The sequence below is a fragment of the Lethenteron reissneri genome, chromosome 51, assembly GCF_015708825.2.
Source record: "Lethenteron reissneri isolate LAM-NWPU_2019-01 chromosome 51, ASM1570882v1, whole genome shotgun sequence".
Lineage (NCBI taxonomy): Eukaryota > Metazoa > Chordata > Hyperoartia > Petromyzontiformes > Petromyzontidae > Lethenteron > Lethenteron reissneri.
This window is the reverse complement of record NC_083829.1, coordinates 5358455-5382185: the sequence shown is the minus strand read 5'-3', so window position 1 is coordinate 5382185 and position 23731 is coordinate 5358455. Positions and strand designations below refer to the sequence as shown.

General features: G+C 46.3%; 2 protein-coding genes across 3 annotated transcripts in view; both read right to left on the bottom strand.

Moving 5' to 3' along the window:
* ATP5F1C (ATP synthase F1 subunit gamma) overlaps positions 1–23731 on the bottom strand; it is a 375672-nt gene that overhangs the window by 211433 nt on the left and 140508 nt on the right. The gene's annotated exons all lie outside the window — the stretch shown is intronic.
* On the bottom strand, positions 1741–23363 carry LOC133355418 (neurofilament heavy polypeptide-like). 2 transcript variants are annotated; one of them, XR_009756692.1, is made up of 9 exons: positions 23231–23363; positions 20187–21855; positions 19539–19699; positions 17909–18582; positions 10075–10152; positions 8386–8501; positions 7316–7465; positions 6063–6166; positions 1741–3511 (listed from the first exon to the last, which is right to left on the bottom strand). XR_009756692.1 is itself a non-coding variant. In XM_061572706.1 (9 exons), exons 1-9 carry the CDS (start codon positions 23251–23253, stop codon positions 3434–3436), a joined length of 3072 nt encoding a protein of 1023 aa, XP_061428690.1. In that variant the 5' UTR covers positions 23254–23363; the 3' UTR covers positions 1741–3433. The 2 variants fall into 2 exon arrangements, 1 of the variants encoding a protein (XP_061428690.1); XM_061572706.1 differs by having other exon boundaries at positions 8386–8520.

Genomic DNA, 23731 nt, shown 5'->3' with positions numbered 1-23731 from the left:
CCCCCCCCATAGGTGCGTGACGTCATTTATGGACGGCCCCAAAGCTCTTTTTAAATCCTTTATATTAAGTTTGCTTGTTTGCTTGCTTGCGTGCTTGCGTGCTTGCTTGCTTACGACCGTGCAAACCTTTCGGTCGTTTTTTAACCCACTTCCCGTGATCCAATCGAGCTGACATTTTGCACACAGACTCGTTGTGCGAGACAATTAATGTTCGTGAAAAAAAAATTCCTAAATTTTACACTGTTTAGGGAAAACAAATTAAATATTTAATTACCGATTGTTTAATACTGCAGACAATCATCTGACCCATAGGTGGCAGCCATCTCAAGCCAGAGGACGAGAGGACTCTAGCCGCCACGCATATAAAGGATTTATAGTGAAAAACTTTGTTTTTACGGGTTAATTTTTTCACAGATGTCTAGTAGTGTCCAAACTATAAAACCAACTCAACACATTCGCCCGGAGCAACACTGTGCGTGCGTGGCACTTAAAAGGAGAAATAAATACAATAGTCAACGTTTCAGGCAATGACCCTTTCTCATAGCACATGTAAATTGAAGAATGTTTGATTTACACATTGGGCAACTAGTCTGAATCTACCCCCCCCCCCCCCCCACCACCGCTTCTGTCTACCGATAAGATTAGACTCCAATCATAAGAATGAATACTCAAACATATATTCAAAACTCGTTTTTAATAAAGTCTCTGAGATATTGTAAACACACACCATCCACCTCACCAAAATAAGCACAATCATGGAATTTAACCGTTGATGTTCGGAATTCGTGCCAAACTTCAACTTATATTTTTTTGCCCAGAACACAAGTGATGCCTTCACAATCTACCCCTATAAGGAACAAAACAGGAGGATTTCTCCACAAATCTGACTGCTGCCTGATGATTATACTAGTACATCTTCTTGGTTCTTTCGGTAAAGTCACGTAGAAGGGAAATAATAAAAGAATAAAAATTCAACATAATAAAATACAATTCTCACGACGTTTCGGCCACAACGCAAGCAGCCGTCCTCAGGTGAAGAACAGGTCTGTCGGAAAGACAGCGTCCGAATGACAGCCAGACAGATCTGTTCTTCACCTGAGGACGGCTGCTTGCGTTGTGGCCGAAACGTCATGAGAATTGTATTTTACTATGTTTATTTTATTTATTTTATTATTTCCCTTCTACGTGACTTTACCGAAAGAACCAAGAAGATGAATCCCTGCAGTCACGAAAGCTTTAAATCGAAATATACTAGTACAGTCATAACTCGGTATATGACAGCTTTGGAATACGTCGAATTTGGTACACGTCGTGTTTTGACGAGAAAAAAGTCTTGGGATACGACGCCTTGCTTGGGATACGTCGCGCTTGGCATACGACGCGCTTGCTAGAACTTGTATGGGTCGGGATGAGTCACCGCGTACCCGCGTAGACCCCATTCACGTCTCCTCCCCTTCCTCACCACCATCCTCGTAGGCTATCAACTCCTCTCAGCAAGGTAAAGTGACGTTAAATTAAATTTTTATTTCACATTTATTTTAATTTATTTATGCATTTATTTTAATTTATGCATGAATTTTAGTAATAAGTAGTGTCTAAACTATTTTATACAACCACATTAATGTATAATATGCCATATAAAATATAATGTCTTATACTCTGGAACGGATTATTTCCTTTCCCTTTAATTCTTATGGGAAAAATTCGTTTGGTCTACGTCATTTTCGGTATAAGTCCTACCTTCTGGAACGAATAAACGACGTATACCGAGGTACCACTCTATAGCATACCAACTCGCCCGAGAGTGCTGTACTAGTGTAATGACCGACAATGACCTTGAGCCAATGTCCAGCCTAACGGCTATTCAAAGATAAACCAAGGTCTCTGATTGGAGGAAAGAGGCCTCCACAGGGATTGGTCAGGAGGAAGGCCTTTGAAGTGATTGGAGGAAAAGTTTTGAATGAGAATAGACGGGAAACAAAGTGTCACCCAGAGGCGACGGATAGGATCCGTTCGAGGGAAAGGACAGCGATTGGCTAAGGCAGGGGTCGGCAACCAAAATAACAAGAAGAGCCATTTCTTTCCAATTCGGTACAAAATTCAGTATTTCAAGAGCCGCAATGCATACTGTACATACGTACATATCGTCAAAAAGCAGCCCGTAAAGAGCCGCATGCGGCTCCGGAGCCATAGGTTGCCGACCCCTGGGCTAAGGGAAATACATTGAGGGTACATTCCATACAAGTAGCAGAGGTATATATAAGGTGAGAGCACGAGGAGTGGAGATACAAGCTGGAAGACAAGCACGAAGCCTCGGGCCCCGTATTGTGGGGGTCCTCAAATGAAAGTGGCTCTTCATATAACTTGTCAGCGAGTCGTTACACTAGTAACGAATTGGCATGTTCTGTTTACGTGACAAACGTTACGAATTGGTTGTGTCGGGTGGTGGCGGGTTTAACGACCAATTCATATTTACATGATCTAACCCAAAAAAACCTACATTATGGATTATATTGGTCGTGAAATTCTACAAAAGTGTACAATTTTCATACTTTTTTTTAAACATGACAGAGTATGAGTTTAACTTCGAGATCAAACATCACGGTACAGTATCATGTTTCCGATCATTTCGAATTCCGCATTCGCACGACATCAAAATATATCCAGGTAAAGAGGGTATACAAATCTTCTTGGTTCTTTCGGTAAAGTCACGTAGAAGGGAAGTAATAAAATAATAAAAATAAAACATAATAAAATAATTCTCACGACGTTTCGACCACAACGCAAGCAGCCGTCCTCAGGTGAAGACCAGGTCTGTCGGGGAGACACTGTCTTCTACGTGACTTTACCGAAAGAACCAAGAAGATGAATCCCTGCAGTCACGAAAGCTTTAAATCGAAAGGGTATACAAATGTTTTAAAAGTGCAACAAGCCATGGTGTACAGTATTATAGCCTCAGTAAAATATTCCAGAACTAGATGGCAGGAAAGTAAAGTCGGTCCACACCTGGGCGATTAGTTGCGTGCAACTTGATTGCGTGCAACTGAATCGCTTGTATATTCATGGACGTATCTGCAACCGGTTAGGAGCAGTTGCACCATTGGTTGTGAGCAGTAGAGACAGACTCGACTTTTAAGCATTATTTAGATTATTTGGCAGCTATACATTTCCACACGATAAGCCACTTCTCGTTTAGCTATCATTTGTGGCCAGGTCGCTTCTGAAAAATAGCTACATAGCTCAGTCAGACTTACCTGCTAAAACATATTTTTTAAACATTTTTTTAGCACACAATTCGATGCAAGAGGAATAACTGCTTTTAATGGATTCATTAATACATCTTTAAATGCCTGCAGCACAGCATCTCCCGTTTTACAAAAGCTGAGCCAGTGGTGGAAATTCCTTGTTCCCGTGACGAGGGCGAGTGAGTCCATCAGTCAAGTCCCAGACTCTTGTGGTTTTCCCACAACCAGCGGTGGTAGTCTGTGAGCTTGTGGTCACGTGGTTTCACCTGAAATTACATTGTCAGAACCATCATCATCATCATGATCTGTTATCACCATTCGCAGCAGCATCATCATCTTTATCATCTTTCCTCTTCTTGGTTCTTTCGGTAAAGTCACGTAGAAGGGAAGTAATAAAATAATAAAAATAAAACATAACAAAATAATTCTCACAACGTTTCGGCCACAACGCAAGCAGCCGTCCTCAGCCGACGCTGTCTCCCCGACAGACGCTGTCTCCCCGACAGACCTGGTCTTCACCTGAGGACGGCTGCTTGCGTTGTGGCCGAAACGTCGTGAGAATTATTTTATTATGTTGTATTTTTATTATTTTATTACTTCCCTTCTACGTGACTTGACCGAAAGAACCAAGAAGATGAATCCCTGCAGTCACGAAAGCTTTAAATCGAAATTTATCATCTTTGTCAGTCTTATCAGCGGCGTCATCGGCATCATCGGCATCATCGGCATCATAATGTCGCACTCATTACACACAAAGTTCCTGCCATAAATGAAACCAAATACCTTGCCGATCTCGTCAGGAAACGTTAACCATCATGCAAAACTTCGGTTATCCTCGCAGCGGCTTTTGGCTAACCGTCGAACAAAGATGGTCACCACATCGCGTGCTTTCAATTGCGCTTCTGCGGCCGTCTGGAACGCTCTCCCGATATTAGGAAGCCACTGGAGCTATGCTCTTTGAAATTTATACTGAAAACTAATTTCTTTAGGACAGTTTTTTTGTGTTTAATATGTTGTCCAGTAGTAAGTTTTTACCCTTTAAACTGGTACAAAACTGACACCTTTATACAAGGCATCATGTTTGCAATAACCACAACACAAGTAGTCAAAATGCAAACAAAAAAAACCAACTCTGATGATGATAATGATATGCACTGTCCTTGAAGTTGATTGGTCCACACCCGAGACAGCTTTCTCTAGAGCCTCGTCTCCATTGGTGTTGGACCAGATGACACCAAAAGGCAAAAAAGTACGCCTTTTGGTGTCATCTGGTCCAATACCAATGGAGACTAGGCTCTAAAGAAAGCTGTCTCGGGTGTGGACCAATCAACTTCAAGGACAGTGCATATCATTATCATCATCAGAGTTGTTTCTTTTTTGTTTGCATTTTGAATACTTATGTTGTGGTTATTGCAAACATGATGCCTTGTATAAAGGTGTCAGTTTAGTACCAGTTTAAAGGGTAAAAACCTACTACTATATTTTGCCACTGGTAAAGGAGATGTCTCATAGTGTAATATGTTGTCCTTCCCCCGCACCTCTGATTAGCGCGGTTGGTTATGCACGGTGTGAAAGAAGTTCAACATACATCATTACCTATGACAATATTGTTACTATCACCATCAATGTCACTTTTATTATTTCCATGAATTTAAATGTTCTTGTGCACGTAGAGCCTTATTTGTCAATCCACGACAGCATTAGTGCCTCCCTACGCCGTGCGGGTGGTGAGTCATTGACCATACTTCACCGCGTTGGTCAGAGTGGGTTTGATTAAGGCAGAAACATGTACGTGGGAGCATAGAAGCACAGTTTGACAATGACTACTCCCGGTTTGTCCAGTCAGAACATTTTTCTGAGGTTTTTGGCCACGACATCCATATTCTTAGGTTTTTTCGGTAAAGTCACGTAGGTAAAAAAATTAAATTAATAAAAGTAAAATAAAAAAAATTTATTTTAATTTTAAAATTCTAATTTATAAAAGTAAAATAATAAAAATGTATTTTACTTTTATTAATTTTAATTTTAATTTTTTACCTACGTGACTTTACCGAAAAAACCTAAGAACACGACATCCATGTCTAAATCAGTTCAAGCCTTCCGTAAATCACGTGACTACTGTGTGGCCACCCCCACTCTGAATCCCTGCCCTCACCCTGCCGCCCGCTATGAAAACAGACGCCACTCCCCCATGCAACTGACTGCAGCTCACTCCTTCCTTCTCTCTCCCTCTCATCATCATCCTCACCCTCTCCCCCCCCCCCCCCAACATCTTGACTCATTCTTTCTCCTCTTCTCCCCAGCTTCCTTTCCATGGCTCCCTCTCCTCCTCTCTCCCTGCTACTCATCTTGAGCCATGCCCTCCTTCTCTCTGTCCGTCTTATTCAGATTCTTAGGTTTTTTCGGTAAAGTCACATAGGTAAAAAAATCAAAATTAATAAAAGTAAAATAAAATAAAAATCACGACGTTTCGGAGGCAACACAAGCGTCCGTCTTCAGGTGGAACTGTCACAGCACGCTTGCTGTAATCAAGTAAATGAGAGATTCCAAGGCATACTACCCCGTATATATACTGGTTTAGGGGAGGAACTTCCGTCACTGGCGTCCCTTCCCTCTTCCGTTCTTTTCTCTATTTTTCCCCGTACATTTCATCCTTCACTGTACTCCTCTCTTTTTCTTTCGGGACAAAGTCAAGGTTTTTATTTCGTTACAAAAAGGAAATTGCACGGCAAACGTTGCCAGTTGCTGGCGATGACCGGGCCTTAAAACTTCCTCCAAGGGGGGCTCGTGTGGCCGTGACGCAAAACAGCGTCGCACCTCTTTCCACTCGTTGACGCAAAAGATGCGGTAGGAGTCGTTGCCGTACTTCCCAATGCCGTGCAGCTCGATCGGGTAGCGCCACTTCTTCGTCAGAAACTCGCCTGGGAATTTGAAGATGGAAATGAAAAAAAGAAAAAAAACTAAACTCTTACGAGACAACCGCAACTCCAGCAGCCGAGGCCTCAAGTCAGTTACATTTTACTCTTTCAATTATCCGTGGGTGGATTATACACTGGTCAACACACTTTTTCTGGCTTAAGGTATTCCAACGGTTTTAAGGTAATTTTGGGGTGCTGATTCCAAATCTGGCATCAGTTTTTGTCCATCAGGTTTTTAAGATATAAATTATTGCATTTTCAATAAAAACTGCAGAAGAAAAATATTAAATAGATGTGGATATCTACATAAAATGATATTATAAACACACTATCCTAAAAATACAGCACCATATTTTAACACTAAAACAGTCACTGACTCGCAACAACTTGCAATCATAAGTGACAGAGTTAATATCGGGTAAAATCAATGAAAATGGGGTATGCCGATAGCATAAAAATGAGATGTGATAGAGCAAATCTGAGATCAGATTTGGAATCAGCACCCTGAAATTAGTCTAGAACAGCTGCAAAATTCCAGGCGAGATTTTTTTGTTGTTGTTGACCAGCATTATCAACAGTTGCGCGTGAACCTTTACCGGGCAGAGAAACTTTACGGGCGCGCCCGTTCGATTACTAGCAGCTCCTCACTCGTTGAGGGTGTCAGTCACATGTCTGCACCTCAATGAAAACGAGCGGTTTTGACAATTCCAACAAAAATACAATTTTATTCTAGAATATTACAACAAACAAAAAAACTGCGCGCGTCACGAATTGTGAATGATTGTTATTGTTAAGCCTGACTCTGCTGATGGGACACTGAGTGTCGAAAACAGTCCAGAGTGTTCTTTCGGTAAAGTCACGTAAGTATAAAATAAAACTTCATAAATTGTTTATTTTAATTTTATTTTAATTTTCTACCTACGTGATTTTACCAAAAGAACCAAAGAGTATGGATCCCTGCAGTCACGAAAACTTCAAATCTAGATTAGTCCAGAGTTTGCTTGTCTTGAATTTTTTATTTTACGCGGCGAAACGACACGAAAATTTGAGCGAGACGAATTGACTGCTTGTCCGTTTCGTTATTCATATCCTCGACGTGAATTATTGTCTCGAGTTGCACGTTTTGTTCCGGAGCCGTCCGCACGGCCTCACATGAGAAGCGTATGATGGCCTTGGAGCGCAGCGCGTGCAGGCCCAGTGGCTGCATGGTGCGCGCCACCTCTCGCCAATCCGCCTCCCGCACCACCTCGGCCGACGGGAACCGCTCGAGGAACTCCCAGAGCAGCGGAACGGCCTGACGGCCTGCACAGGGATGGGGCGGGGGAGGGGTGGGGTGAATAGGGGGGGGGGGGGGGTGGCGAGGAGGTGGGGGTGGGATGGAGGGGGTTACTTGTACTGGTAGGAACGAAGTGAACCAGCCTACAATAGATTATATCGTCCGTCCGTCCGATGTCCGATTAGGTGTAGCAACATCGCCCCCTACTCCAAACACTTGGCAGGACCCTACAAAAACCTTTAGACTCAGTGAGGCTTTCCTGGCTAAACAAGTGTAACATTCCCTTATAATTCCCTGAGATAGTTTTTAATTAAAACATTTAAATAAAAAATTAACTCACAGAGGCCTAAAGCCTACAGCTAGGCCTAAAGCCTAGAACTAGGCCTCAAACTCTCCCTTTGTATCGTACCCCCGCCATTTCATTTTATTATAGCCATTCATTTGTTCGTTCCTACCAGCCCACCCCGCAAGGACCTGTTTAAATATCTACAACATGGCCATTATTAGCTACCCGACAGGGAAACAACTAGGCCCAAAGCTGGAAGCATGCACCTCAGTAGTGCTGCTGAGTGTATCCGACATGGCCGTTTGATTTCCCTGAGAGAGACTCAGAGCTATACTCGAATGCAAGACATCAGCAGTACTCGTCTGGTGTCTCTGACACAGCCATTATGAACCCCTTGATAGAGACAGACACCCAAACTCAGAGCCACTTAGTTGCACCGGTAGGGAGTTCCATAACCGGGGGGGCGGCACCAGTGGGGAGTTAAATAACCAGGGGGGGGGGGCACCAGTGGGGAGTTACATAAACAGTGGGGGGGGGGGGGGGCACCAGTAGGGAGTTCCATAACCAGAGGGGGGGTGTACCAGTTTCCTAAACGGCCATTACGTGCCAGGCCAGACCGCCGCCCCCCCACCTCCCATCCCCATGTCAACGCCCGCCCACCGGAGGTCTTGTTGAGGAAGATGGTGGCGACCAGGAGCTTCCAGGGGTCGTGGAAGAGCGTCTCCTGCACGAGGTTGAAGGGGGAGCGTGGAGGGGTCCACTTCCTCCAGGACGCCCTGTGGAGGGCGGCGAGCCCTAGGGGGCGAGACCACACGGTAAGTGGGGGGGGGGGGGGGGGCAGCAGTTCCACCACGTGGTGGGCTAGTGGCCACGCAGTGTCTCTCAGGTCACAAGCCCCCAGTGGGTTTTTGTGGGTTTTCTCCCACGCGTATGAACGCTCATCAATTGCCTGGTATCTTAATATATACAGAGGGCAGCAGAGCTTGAGAAATTGTTCGTAGCGCCGGATCACTGCCTGGCTGCTGCTGCATTGCCGGTTGCCTGTGGTTCTTCCTCCCGCAAATCTCTCCATTAGCGAGCGGTTATGGATTACCATGTGGAAAAGTTAAAATTGTATTTCTATTGTTTACAGGTCTGAGCCAAAGGTGGAAATCCCACATTCCTATGGTGGGGGCGAGTCTCTTCGTAGGGCAACCAAGAATGATGGACTAAGTCAACCCCCAACCAGGATTTGAACGAGAAGCCCTCTCTCTTGATTGCGAGCCGCTCGCTCCACCATTGAGCCGCGGTATCTTCCAGTTGTGCTGTGGACCGTTTTCTCTCCACATTGTACAATGCACATTAGCGACCACGAGGGTGAACATTAGAGACCGATTGGGCGAGTTTTGTGAGGGTGAGGGAGCGGGTGAATGAGTCGGTGAATGGGTGAGCGAGTGGTTTAATGACAATTTGAGGCTAAATGAGTGAGATTAGTAGGTAAGTGAATAGGTGCATGGGTGGGTGAGAATGAGAGACCGGGCGTTTTCATCCACTACCACGGTTAGCTACGCACGGTACGAAATAAGTTCAACATACATACATCATTAGCACCATTATCACCATCACTACAACCATCATCAGCACCACCACCATCAGCAGCATTAGTACCATTATCACACCTCCGATTAGCACGGTGGGCTACGTACGGTGTGAAGAAAGTTCAACATGCATTCATACGTATTGGCTGAGGGAATGGGTGAGTGATAGACTCGGTAATTGTGTACATGTTGAACGTCTTTGGCACCGCATCTCGCCAACTGTGTGGGTGAGTGGGTGAGTATGAGTAAGCGATTGACTCGGTACGTACAGGTAAAGAGTGTAGAGGCGGGTGAATGAGCGAGAGGCTGAGAATGAATTTGGAAGAGGTAAAAAAGTGACTAGGTGAGCATTAAGGACAACCTGAGTAACTGAGAGGGTGAATAGTTGAGTAGATGAAACTATTTTTATTTTAGCAAGTAAGGCCCACTGAGCTGTATCGCTGTTTTGTAGAAGTGACATGACCACAAATGATAGCTCAACGAAGTGGCTTATCACGTGGAAATTTCTAGCAGCCAAATACTCTAAATGCATGTTGATTCTAAATGTGGAGGGAAAACCCGGACGAGCCAGAGAAAAATCCACGCGACCACGGGGAGAACAATACAACTCCAAATATACAGCAGCAGGCGTCAGGGTCGGGATCGAACCCACGACCTTCTGTACACCAGGCGAGGTAGTTCACATCTCCACACCGTGCGCACCCTCCTCTCACAGTAAGAGACTGAGCGTTGACTGAGTGAATGGGTGAAAGGCTGTGTGAAGTGACTGTACCATCAGCCATGCGCGCACGGGAGAAGTATGGACTGGTCTTCCTCATTCGCAAAGGTCGGACACTCTCCCTCATTATCCCTGCATGTGTTCACCACGTGACACCACAGACGTGAATCACACACACGAACATCAAACAGCACACAGACACACGCAGGGTTAGCTGAGCTGACTGGCAGATGCACCACCTATGCTCCCCGCTGTGCCAACTTGCTGTGGCTTAGCCTCCTGGCGCTGTGTTCGTCATCGTTGTGAGCATCGCTCTGCCCTCTTGTTGCTGGAGGGAGACTGCCTCCAACTGTCCAGTAGCGTCCTTCAGAAGCCTCCTCCACAGAGGCCGATCTCTGACACCTCTGGTACCGCTGGTACCAGTCATCGGCAAGTCCAACCAGCTCCAATTCCTCCCAATGTAATTAAAGCGTAATTTGCGATCGCGAGTTTCCCGAGGCAATTTCCATCCCCGCAGCAACCCGTGACCACTGCCCATCCTTGCAGTGCCGCATGGCTCTCCGAACCTCTGGGTGTTGACTACTATAAGCCTCATACTCTTAGTTCTTTCGGTAAAGTCACGTAGGTAAAAAATTAAATTAAAATTAATAAAAATAAAACAATAAAAATCACGACGTTTCAGAGACTTGTGTTGCCTCCGAAACGTCGTGATTTGTATTGTTTTATTTGTATTAATTTTAATTTCATTTTTTACCTACGTGACTTTACCGAAAGAACTAAGAGTATGAATCCTTGCTGTCACGAAAGCTTCAAATCTAGAATAAATACTATAAGCCTCCTCATGCGCGGGTGGTGGGATGTTGCAGGCGGTGACAAGGGGCCTGCCACATTCTCTCGGCAAGCTGGAACTCCTCCTGCATCAGCCAGATTGTTTGGGAAGCTGTGGACCACGTACCCAATGCAGCCACAGCAGCTGCACGAGCCACAGTCCAGAACCTCACCCATTTCTGCTCGGCATCATGAGGCATTGGATGATGCCAAACCACAGCTGCAAGCAGCATTGATGAAATTCTCGCTTGCAAACGCCAACAGATAGTCGACACCAAGCCATGTTGGGTTTCAATGGGGTCTTAGGTGGGGGCCCCCCACCAACACAATTAAAGAATGGCAGCCACGTGGGAGCAGGGTTTGGTCAGGAGCCGTCATGGATGCCTGTCCCCTCGGAAACCGCTTGAGTAGGGCTGCCGTGATTCGAACACCGTTACCTCAGTGGTGCCAGGTCAGCATTCTGACCGAAGCCACCCAGCCGCCTCTAGATTTCGGTTTGATGAAGCATCTGAAATGAGATGTCACGACCTCGGCTAAGCAATCAATTCGAAAAACATCAACCGAGTGTTGAGCAATGATGGCTCGTCGTCTCCAACCAGATGTCCTTGAGCCCGTGGTGGAAATTCCTCATTCCTCTGGCATGGCCCAGGACATGCGCACGGGTCCGTCTGCCGACTTCCTAAAAAGTGGCAACTCAATTTTATTGGCCCCTCTGGGGCATTCTGACGGGCTGAGTGAACACAATTTGTGGTTTAAAGTTATAACCTCGATCCCTCTCAACAACACAGCGCGGCAAAGTCGTGCAATCTTATAGATACAATAAATTGTTGCACGTCGCTACACACAGTTGACGGTATTTGGGCCGAAAAAATTAACCCGTAAAAACAAAGTTTTTCACTCAATCCTTTATATGCGTGGCGGCTAGAGTCCTCTCGTCCTCTGGCTTGAGATGGCTGCCACCTATGGGTCAGATGATTGTCTGCAGTATTAAACAATTGGTAATTAAATATTTAATTTGTTTTCCCTAAACAGTGTAAAATTTTGGAAAAAAAAATTCACGAACATTAATTGTCTCGCACAACGAGTCTGTGTGCAAAATGTCAGCTCGATTGGATCACGGGAAGTGGGTTAAAAAACGACCGAAAGATTTTCACGGTCGTAAGCAAGCAAGCAAGCACGCAAGCACGCAAGCAAGTGAACTTAATATAAATGATTTTAAAAAGCACAAACTTTCAAAAGTAGATTTACTCAGCGATGAGCGACAAGTTGCTTCACTGCTGCGTCAGCCCTTCAACACCTGAGCTGTCAGTTGCGCAACCAAATCTCTTGAAAGTAGTCGATCTCTATAGGAAGCAACCGGTTGCACAACAGCTCGCAATCGGTTGAAGGGATGTCCACAAAGGAGCGATTAGTTTGCTTGCAAGCAAGTTGCACACAACCAATTGTGCCCCACCCACACTGCTTTGGGGGAGCTACCGTGAAATGCACACTGATTGTATGCAATTAGACACGAAAATGAGAAATTAAACATTTTAACTCGCGTTCTCGTCCAGATCCACATCGCGGTATTTCGTAGGCAAATTTCAAAGCAGCACATTATGATCTAGTCCACTGCTGGATGAAGGCGTCCCAAAGCTATCGGCCACCTATCAAAATCCAGTGATGCAGCCAGTCCACCTAACAAGAGACGGTCTCATTACTGCAGCTCCTCGATTAACGAACGAACGTTAATCGAGGATTAACGTTCGTCAATCCTCTCTTCCTGACCATCGGTCGCCACCACCATTTGCTGTCCCTTCTAAAGGTAGCGAGTGACGTGTCCAGCCCAAGTGCGCTTAAATTGTATTCCCCAAGTGCGAATTGTGACATTACAACCCACGCACATTCTCCAATCATCCACACGTTCCACTTGATGTCTCTCTCAACGCAACGACGACCTCGTACATTCTCTCCGAGCGCCTTGGGCACTTTGCAAACGATTCGTGTTTTTAAAACCGTGTTAAAGCGGGCATAAACGCGTCGTTTAAAAAGCGCTCTCCCCTCTAGGCACACTGGTTACGTAGCGAAACACATCACGTGCAAACACAACTGGATACGTTTAAAAATGTGTTTATTAGAACCCTTCAGTATTAAACAATGCTAAACAGCAGTCGGTGCTACACAGACACACACACAAGGCAACGAGAGGGAAATGCAGGAGGTTAAAGTGTCCACACAACAGATCTATAACATCGAAATCTTACCATTATTTCTTCAGAATTCCCCAGTTACATTCCAATTGTGCTCTCGAACATCACGTTTTGACGTGTTGACGCCTCAAAAAAATTCTGTTGGGGACATCTCTCACCAAGACGGAGGAGGGGGGGGGGACAGTCCCACGAGATATCACGCATGGCCCGTGCTAAAACCCTCTTTAACCTCTTCCAACGGCGCATGCCGCTGGTCCTTTCGCAAACTGTTATTCCAAGAGCTGGAATAAAGAATTAAATGTACGGCATTCGTATCGGGCTCGGAGGGGAGGGTGACAATCACAACTCGTCGTGGGCGTAAATCAGATTGATTTTTTTTGTCGAAAACAAATTACGAAACCGCGCATACGTTTGTATAGCTCGCAAAAAACGTCAAACCACATCGATCTTCACCAGTGTTCTTCATTGCGAGGCCCGCAGGCCACTGGTGGTGCCTGGTGGCCTGTATTGCGGCCCCTGACGTACGGGGCCCCAACAATACACAATTGTAAAAACACCCCCCCCCACCCCCGTCATCATGTTGTCAAACCCCAATGGTTTCAAATGTGGCGGCCCTCACACTGATGTGTTTCTGGCAAAAGTGCCCCCCCCACCCAACCCTCTGAAAATTAGTGAAACACTGATCTACGTGTCTAATAGTAAAATAAGTCTATCACGGAGTGGCAATTCTAAAATAAGGATTTCATCGTAAAAATGAGCCCGGCAGACAGTGGGGAATCGACCACAACATCACGAGTTAAATTCCTGACAAAGGGTTCACCTTGGTCCTGTCGTAAACATCAACCCCCTTTGGTGATGTTTACAGTAGTGGCTCATGCGTTGAGATGTTATGAGTAGACCAGCCTCTGCCATGGGAACATTGATTTTCCACCATTATCTGCGGACCAGCAATACACCAGACCATCACTTAAAATTGAGTAGAAAAACACCGACTTAAAACTTTCGTGGCGGCAGGAATTAATATTCTTGGTTCTTTCGGTAAAGTCACGTAGATATAAAATAAAAATAATAAAATGTTAAATACATTTAAAATAATAAAAGCTTTTATTTTCAATTCATTATTTTTTATATTTTTATTTTCTATCTACGTGACTTTACCGAAAGAACCAAGAATATAGAAAAACACTTTATCCTTTGTAGTAATCAAGGTTGTTTGCGGTGTAACGTAACATTTTTTTGCATTTCATGATTCATGTTACGAATCACAAGGTCTTGTTATCCCCCCATTTCATTTTTAAAGTTACCTTTTTAATAGCAAACATAATTTTCATTTACTTCCCTGGAAAAGCCTCGCCCAAGTTTTAAAACTCTATCGAGAGAGTCCTCATACATTTGGATGTTTGGCCAATTCCATTTGAAGGATGGTTCTGATTGATGTGGAAGAAAGGGGAGTTATTCTAATACCCCTTGCACACACGATGGCAGGCAGGACACTTCAACGTGGGCACAAATGGGTTTGAGCATCCATCTCCTGGGACATCCTCATGGCCCGTATGCGATCCAACCCTTGGCCTTCAAATGAATATTTCCCAACTTGTTCATCTGATAATGTAGCGTCTGTACACTGGGTTAAGAACCCCAGGGACCGACCCAGGGACACACTGGTGGGACGATGTCACTCGGCTGGCCTGGAAATTCCCCCAGGAAGAGCTAGAGTCTGTCGCCAGGGAAAGGGAAGTCTGGACCGCCATACTCAACATGCAGCCACCAGCACTACCCTCATCAGGACAAGTGGACTGAGAAACAAACGAACGTACTCTACTGGACCTGACGACGCTCCCCGATTTGTCCGGTTAACAACATGCAAAAGAAACACAAATTAAAGAACAGACCTTGAGTCTTGTGATGACTAAAACCAAACAAAAACTATACGTCAACATCTAATCATGCTAACACAAACTCAACGCGTGAAGCAAGATGCTACCCTAATAGGAAGATATCATACGCGACGTTTCAAGCAATGCCCCTTCGTCATCGCAGTTCATCACGCCGTGTATCACTGTATTACCATATGCATTTCCTTTTAGGGCAGGGCTATTGAAGGACGCAGTGTTTTTTGTTATTTGCGATTACAAAACACTGCTAATGCAGTCTCGCCAAGAAAATGGTATGGAATTACACTAAATTATTATATGGAGGGGTGGGATAAGATTACATAAGGACTTGAAAAATATCGTACAAGACAGTGGACAGGTGGGGGGTGGGGAAAGTATAATTTGGCACCGAAATCTTACGATTCTGACGAACCACCACCACCATCACCCGCCCCCATCCACTCGAGACTTACCTCGGCCATCTACACAGCTGTGGCCCCAAACTTCTAACACTCTCCATTTTGTATATACAGTACAACATCCGCCCTGCCCAATTAACTGCCTACATCCAGTGAAGCAGTCAGTAGCTGTGTGCGGGGGTGCAACGGCCGGTCACAATCTGGTGATTGTAAATCTGACCTTATCGCACGGTCATGTCTTCTTCATCTAGCCTACAATCGCTTACCTCTTAAGTACAGTAAAGCATTATCCCGACTTTTAAAAGTTTGCGCTTGATTTGTGTGCAGTAACCCTAATTGCCACTAACGGCGCAAACCTGGCAGTATCTAAAAACGTTCACGCGGCATTTGACTTTTTCACATATTCGCCTATGCTTCAGTCGCCAGTGGGTCGGACATGCGACGTCGCACTGTGAATGCTTCAAGAAAAACGCTCATTCCGTTCCAACGACGCAGTTGCCGTTCCATTCTTAAAAGAGCGGAATTAATTCCTCAAACTCTTACCCACACCACGCGACTATCCTAAAGCTTAAAGCATCACCAAATAACCCCCATGGTGCGCGGCGGCCCTCATCCAGCAGTGGATTGATAAAAGGTCTGTACACGGGCAGCGTATCACATTGGGGTTAGGATGCGGAATCAAGAATTACTTGTGATCAGTATAAACAACGGACGCGAACTTTGTTCTGTGGAAAAAACTCGACGTTAGTTACGTTGCATCCACACCCGAGCGATCAGTTGCGTGCAACCTGGTTGCACGCAACCGAATCGTTTATGCGCGGACGTCTTCGCAACCGATTGCTCACAGTATAGACTACTCACAACAATCGATCTGCTCTGAGAAATGATAGCAACGTATCGCATCATCACACGCTACAGTTTCTGAATTGTAAAAAAAAAATGTTACAATCCAGATATAGACACTCAGACATGTCTTTTTGTTGTACAACTACTCACACAGATGTGGACAAAGCTGCTGGGGGTGATTAGGTTGCACGATTTTGAGTGATTTTGGTTGCACAAGTGATCTCGAAAGGCGTAGACCTGGATTAAGAAGAAAATGTGACAATCAGTATCGTCGTTTTCCGATTCTATCATTCAATCCGCGTGTCCATTTTCATCAGTATCGTCCTTACCACTGAAAAATGTACGATCAATAAGACGTCAACTCCCGGGGTGCAAAACCACGACAGAAACGGTTAACGTGGAAAGGTCCTTAATTTAAGCGACACAGCCGATTGTGGTGTACCTCGACACATCAATCACTTCTACATTACAGGACGTCTCCCGTACAAGGAGACCAATTTAACCCACGATTCATCAATGCACTTAACAATACCGCTGGCATACGCGCACACACACAGCAGAATGGGTAAGATAAGGATGCAGATTAACCGTGAGCGATGGACGATAAATCAAACGTATCATTACACGCCTATACATGGGGCTTGCCGTGTGATCTCCACCAAGTCTGATCGTTTACAACACACGCAGAACACGTACACAAGCTAGTCGATCGAGGCATTAGGCTTGTAACAATTAGTGGTTCCCCAATATAACATTTCATGTCAAGGTATATTTTGCCTACTCTTCGAAACTGATATTGGAAAAGGTGGAAGTATTCACACGTCACCCACCGATCGACATGGTGAACCAATTCACACTGCTGGGTGGACAGAGGCAGCCCTAGATTAGCTTGCCAGCAACAGGCGGCCTAGGCAAACCATGCAACCGGTGCCCCCACCCCAAACCCCAAGGGCAGCACGAGGCGGAGGTTTTTTGGTAAACTGGGAAACATTTAGCCTCTATTTTACGTTTAATGTTTTTAAGAGTATTTTTTTTTTAATAGAGGCATAATTATTCGGTTTGTCCATCCGTCAGTAGGTCCAACCAATACATTCTCAGAAATGTTGAGAAATGAATAACTCATATTCCCTCTATGCGCACAGGGATTGAAAAAATATCTTCGGTCTTTAATTTGTATATTTTAGTTGTATTCTTTTCCTCGAATTTGGCGCCCCATTTAACTTGGTGCCCTAGGCGCCCGCCCTAGTTCGCCAATATGGACGGGCCGCCCCTGGACAGAGGCAGGAGGGGCCCTTTAAAAGCCATTGTACCAATGTATGAGATTAAATTCAAATGTTAACATTCGATAGAAATCAATATATTAATCGTTACATGCCGAATACCTCCTAATCACTGCACATACACTACATGGACACATACCACACAACATACCAAATACACTCACACACACCACACATAGCGCAACACTCCACACACTAAATAGACACACAAACCCCGCACACTGCACGCGCCTCCCACACACCGAACACACAACCTGAGTGAGACCGCGACGCGTCTCTCTGCACCACTCTCGTCGCGTCGCCTACATTCTCTGCGTCGCAGCCCTCGGCGCCAGCGAGGGGCCAACCGCACGGGAACCACCTGACCCCGCTCCTCCCTCTTCCCACCGGCGCTAAAGCCCGGCGGCTCCACCACCACAACATCCAGGCACACGGGAGTCATCAGGCGCTACCTGGGCTTCCAACTTTCTTCACCTCCGCTGAGGTTCCATCACCGGTCGTTTCTTCTTTGGCACCGGCGCTCGGACCCCTCGCCCGCTTCTTGGGCGTGCACAATTCGTCTTCGCGGTCATCGCTGCTCAGCACCGCCCTCTTCTTGCCGTGGTGCCGCTGTGGCAAAGCTTCCTCCTCCTCTTTGTCTTCATCGTCCCCTCCATCGTTGCTCTCCCGGGGCGCCGCCGGCTTTGCCCGCTTACGCGGCGTCATCGACGTCTCTCGGCTGCGGCTGCGACGACTTCGGGACGGCGAAGGCGAAACCTCGGCCGTCACTGCCGCCGTCTTTCGCGACGGCCGCCGCCCCCCCACTTTTTCCAACGACGATGCTGGCGGCGTTGCGTCTCCACCCTTCTTGGTGGCAGAGGCGGGAGACTTCCTCCGGGCGGAGGCGCGAGATTTTGGCGTGCGCGGGGTAGATGGGGAGTTCTCGGCGGTGGTGGCGCGGGGACTCTTGCTCCGGCGAGTTTCGCTTTTGCCCCGGGGCGAAGCAACTCGCATCTTGGCGGCCACCGCTGCCATTTTGCCGGTGCCGCTACGGAAGTCGAAGTCATCGGCGGAGGGCGCTGTATCGCCCAGCGTTTTTAAGAAGAGCGCCAGCTCCGGGCGCGAGCGGAACTTCTTACCACTCGGGCTGCGAGGGGGGGGGGGGGTTTAAATGAGAATTTTTTTTCAAGAGTTAATAACTTTTAAACTCTAGCAGCATCGGCACAGTATTAGAACACGCTGTGAACACTTTCTCGGTTGCTCTTTTTTACGGCATTTGTATGTTGAACTTCTTTTGCACCGTACGTAACCAACAGTGCTAATTGGACGTGCAAAGCAACTGGTCACAGATTTTAACGCTTCGTTGAGTTTGGTAATCCATTGGGTGGCATAAAAAGTTGCTTTATGTAGAGCGTTCACAGCTCCCAAACAAGCGTACAATAGGTAGTGACAGCTTATGGGATGAAGACTGTACTTCCCCACCTTCAAAATAGGGAAACTCTTACTTTTAAACAGTTTAGTGAAGGAAATCGCTGCACCAACCATGCGTAGCTACAACCCAATAAAGTGCAAGCAACTGACTGGCTGGTATTTACTAAACTATGAACTAAACCATTTTTATTTTACCAGGTAAGGGCCACGGAGCTATAAAGCTCTTTTTTAAAAGTGCCTCGCCACAAATAATAGCTAAATTTAGTGGCTTATCACGTGGAAATGTAGAGCAGCCAAATACTCTAAACGCATGTTTTTAGATATGGAGGGAAAAGAAAAAATCCACATGGCGACAGCGAGAACATGCAAACTCCAAATATGCAGGCATCGTCAGGGTCGGGATCGAACCCACAACCTCCTCCATACCAGGCAAGGGAGTTAACATCTCGGCACTGCAGCGCAATGACTGCAGACTGAATGAAGGTAATGCCTATCATCTACTTACACGGGATGACCCGAGATCAAATGGATGACATGTGATAATATGAAACAATAAGCGGGTCAAACAACTGACACAAGACTGTGAAGGACAGGAACAAGTGAAGGAGGGGGGTTTCACTTTTCTCCGTCACTCTCTGCTACCCCCCCCCCCCCACCTTGCCCGCACCACACCTGAATATGTAGACGTCGTATCTGCCGGCCGTCTCTCCGGCCTGCCGCTGCATCACCAAACGGCGCCAGCCCTCGGGCATCGGTGACTCAGAAGTGTTGGCTTCGACTTTGGCTTCGGTGACTGAGCCACTACCCTCAGACTTCTCTTTTTCCTCAGCTGCCTGCAAGGTAAAGGTACAGTTGCACTTCTTTAAGATCTCCAAACAGATTGTTCATGTAATAACACCGAACACACAATTGGAATGAAAGTTAAGAAAAAAAGAATTACAATGGAAGATTACCCATGCAGAAATCGTGGAACTGTTCAAAGACAAAGTTATTAGCACTGAATGTCGTTATCGCATTTTCCAGATTTTTCATTGCATTTAAAAAGAAAGAATAGCTGAGGCTGTGTGTTGTCATCCAGTAGAAGTGCATGTGCGAGACCAAATTAGAATAACTTTACTGACACTGGCACAACTTTTTGGAGTGTCTTATAACTTGGAGACTATGGCAATGAAATAATACCAAGGCTTTGAATTTCCCGGACACTCTTATCCTGATTGCGCAATAAACTTGGCGCGATTTGGTTGCGCAACTGATCTCTCTGGCGTGGACCTGCCTCTAGCATCGAGTTTGGGTGCACTGCTCAATGATGCATTTGCTTACACCAGAGGTGGAACCTTCTGCGTCTGCGTGCAAGCTCTTTTCTGCGGCTTGCTCCGCTCTCTTCATGGCCGCTTTCCGGGTTTCCTTGTGCTTCGCCGGTAACTTCGGCTCTCTTGACTTTTCCGATTCCTTCAGTTCCACCGGTGCTGCTGCCTTGGGTTCTTCCACCGCCTCCTTGTTTTCTGCAGATTTCACCGGTTCTTTGTGTTGCTTTCCTTCCACCTCTTTCTTGGGTTCTGCCGATTTCACCGATTCCTGCCAAGAGTTTAGCTCAACCGCCTCCTTGTTTTCTACAGATTTCACCGGCTCTTTTTGTTGCTTTCGTTCGACCTCTTTCTTTGGTTCTGCCGATTTAATAGGTTCCTGCCGAGTCTTAGGCTCAACCGTCTCCTTGTGTTCTACAGATTTCACCGGTTCTTTTTGTTGCTTTCGTTCGACCTCTTTCTTGGGTTCTGCCAATTTAACAGGTTCCTGCCGAGTCTTCGGCTCAAGCGCCTCCTTGTGTTCTGCAGATTTCACCGGTTCTTTTTGTTGCTTTCGTTCCACATCTTTCTTAGGTTCTGCCGATTTAACAGGTTCCTGCCGAGTCTTCGGCTCAACCATCTCCTTGTGTTCTGCAGATTTCACCGGTTCTTTTTGTTGCTTTCGTTCCACTTCTTTCTTGGGTTCAGCAGACTTTACAGAGTCACAAGTTTTCAATTCTACCACCTTTTGTTCCGTCGAGTTCATCGGTGGTGGTTGCGTTTGCTTTTGTTCCTCCTCTTTCTTGGACTCTACCGATTTCATTGGTTCTTGTGGTAGCAGCTTTCGTTCCACTTCTTTCTTGTGTTCTGAAGATTTTACAGATTCAGGTTGAGTCTTAGGCACCGCCATGTCCTTGGGTTCTGCAGATTTCACCGATTCTTGTCGTTGCTTTTGTTCCACCAGTTGCTTAGGTTCTGCCGATTTTACCAACTCCTGTGGTTTATCCGATTTGGTGTCCTCCTTGGGTTTCACTGGCTGCTGTGGTTTTGAGGATCCGAGAGGTTCCACAGACTTGACCGATTCATGTGAAACCTTAAAGTCTCCCGACTCCTTCGATTTTGTCAGCGCCACAGGTTCCTGCGGTTTATTTGGTTCCCCCGAAACTTTTGGGTCCGTCGACTTTACCGGTTCCTGCAGCGCCTTGGATTCTTCCGATTGTGCTGGTTTTAATAATGGAAGCGCTTCCTGTGGTTTGTTACTCATTAATTTAGTTTCAGGTAATTTCACTGGTTCTTGCAGTCCCTTCAATTCTGCCGGTTTTGATAATGGGAGTGGTTCTTGTGGTTTGCTGCTCGTTAATTTAGGCTCCGCAGGCTTGACCGCTTCCTGCCGTTCCTTCGACTCGGACGGCTCTTTCGGTTTTGATAACTCGAGCAGTTCCTGGCGTTTGTTTGGTTCTGCCAAGGCGCGAGCTTCCTCCGATTTCACCGGTTTGGGCTGCTCCGGCAATCCCCCCTTCATTTCTGACGACTCCTCGGCGCGTTTCTCCCTTTGTGGTGACGGTGCTGCCGGGACATGTTCTGGTTTCCCAGAACGAGCAGGTTCCGGTTCACCATTGGCGCCCGCACTACTGATGGTGGCAACGGCTGAGCCGTCTGGCACGGAGGATGCTCCCGCAACCTCTCCACTGCTCAGCAACGCTTTACTGCCAGACAGACACAGTTTCACATGCACACAACAGAGCACACGGTTAGAGGAAGAAGAAGATAATGCGCCACCGAAACACGCGCATGGGAATAAGACAACAAAAATTCCCCGTATAGCCTTAACAGAAAGCGAAGACAATTGATGTTTGCGGGCAACTATCATATACACAGAAAACTGACGCCACACAATAATCAGGAGTATTAATACTGGATTCCAAGTTTAGACCGTACTTACCATTAGCAGTATTCATATAAAGGACAGTACTAAACACTAACGTTATATTTTATTTAAAAAAATTCGGAGCGATATAAAATTTTACTCGACTATAAATACATTATTTTCGGAATTTTTTATTTTCGGAATTGCTGCGATTCGTGGTCTGTACGGTACTATGTTATTAGTACTGTACCGTGTCAATAGGCATGTTAGTTACTACTCATCAATAGTTATGATCGATCCATGTGACCGATGCGTCCCAAAACATTCCAACTAATGCCTGCACACTCTCACCTCAGTGAGTCTTAGCAGGTCTAAGTGCACAATAACGTGTAGAAGTGACACACTATTGCATGACTAAATATACACTTCTCTAGGTAGTTTACCAATAGTCTTAATTCGAGCACTGTGTAATAGTATGGGGTGTTACATTCGTATTAATAGAGAACGCGTGTTAGTGAAATCGGGCCAACACTACGTAACTTGTGCCAAACTTAATCTAAGTGGGGGTATCACGCCATTCGAATGCACGCAACAATATTATACGGCCAATGTAAGAACGCCGTTAATTTTCAGCCGCCGTGCAACAATCCACTGCTGCATTAAAGTTGTGGCCAAAACGTCGTGATAATTTTATTTCATCACGTTTTATTTTTATTAGTTTCCCTCTACGCGACTTTACCGAAAGAACCAATGAGACGAATGCCTGCAGTCACGAAAGCTTTAAATCGAAATATAAATTAAAGTAATTCCCAGGCCGCCGCCATCTCTCGCTTCCGACCCCTGCGAAGCAAACCCCACGGCTCCCGAGCCTCAAGCACATGCGTATCGCTTCGTCTCCGCGTGCGTAGCGCCCGTCGAATAATACCACCACCAGCAGCAGCAGCAACAACCACCACCACCACCACCCAAACATTCTCCTCACAACGACAACTTTACATTACTAATGTCACGTAACGTTGGACCATGTGCGTTTTACACTAGGCCCGACTAACCCCCCACTCGCGGCGCGCGCCATCTTCCTCACCCACCTACCCACCCTCCTACCGCTTCATCATTAACCCTCAGCCGTCATTCCGTCTCCGCCGCGACGTTAGCGCCTCGCTCGGCTCACGGACGAGGCCGACCGTGTGTGTTTGGTGGTTGTTTTGGTTTACCCGCCTGAGGCCTCCGTCGCCATCGCTTCTCTCGCCTCCTCGACTTCCCTCGCGTTTCCCGCCAACCGCCTTTGGATTTCCCACTCAGGATGCGCGAGGCGGCGCGGGGCGGGGCCACACCCTCCCCCCTCCCCCCTCCCCCCCCCACGCCGCCGCTAACGAATGGACGGGGCGTTGCCACGTGACGCAGCGCGCGTGCCCACTGCCCATGCTTGTGCGGTGTACGAAATGAAATCTCGCGGAGGCCGCGCCCGCGTAGTCTCGCGATATTTCGCAGGGGGTTTCAGAATCTGAATAGCAGTAAAACCTCGGATTGCGAGCAACTTGGTCTGCGAGTGTTTTGCAAGACGAGCTAATTTTTTAAATAAATATTAATTTGATAAACGAGCGAGGTCTTGCAATACGAGTGGTACGTGTATACGCTTTGTCTGCCGAGCGTCACGTGATCACAACTGATGTACGAGTGCTTTGATATACGAGTGCTTTGATATACGAGTGCTT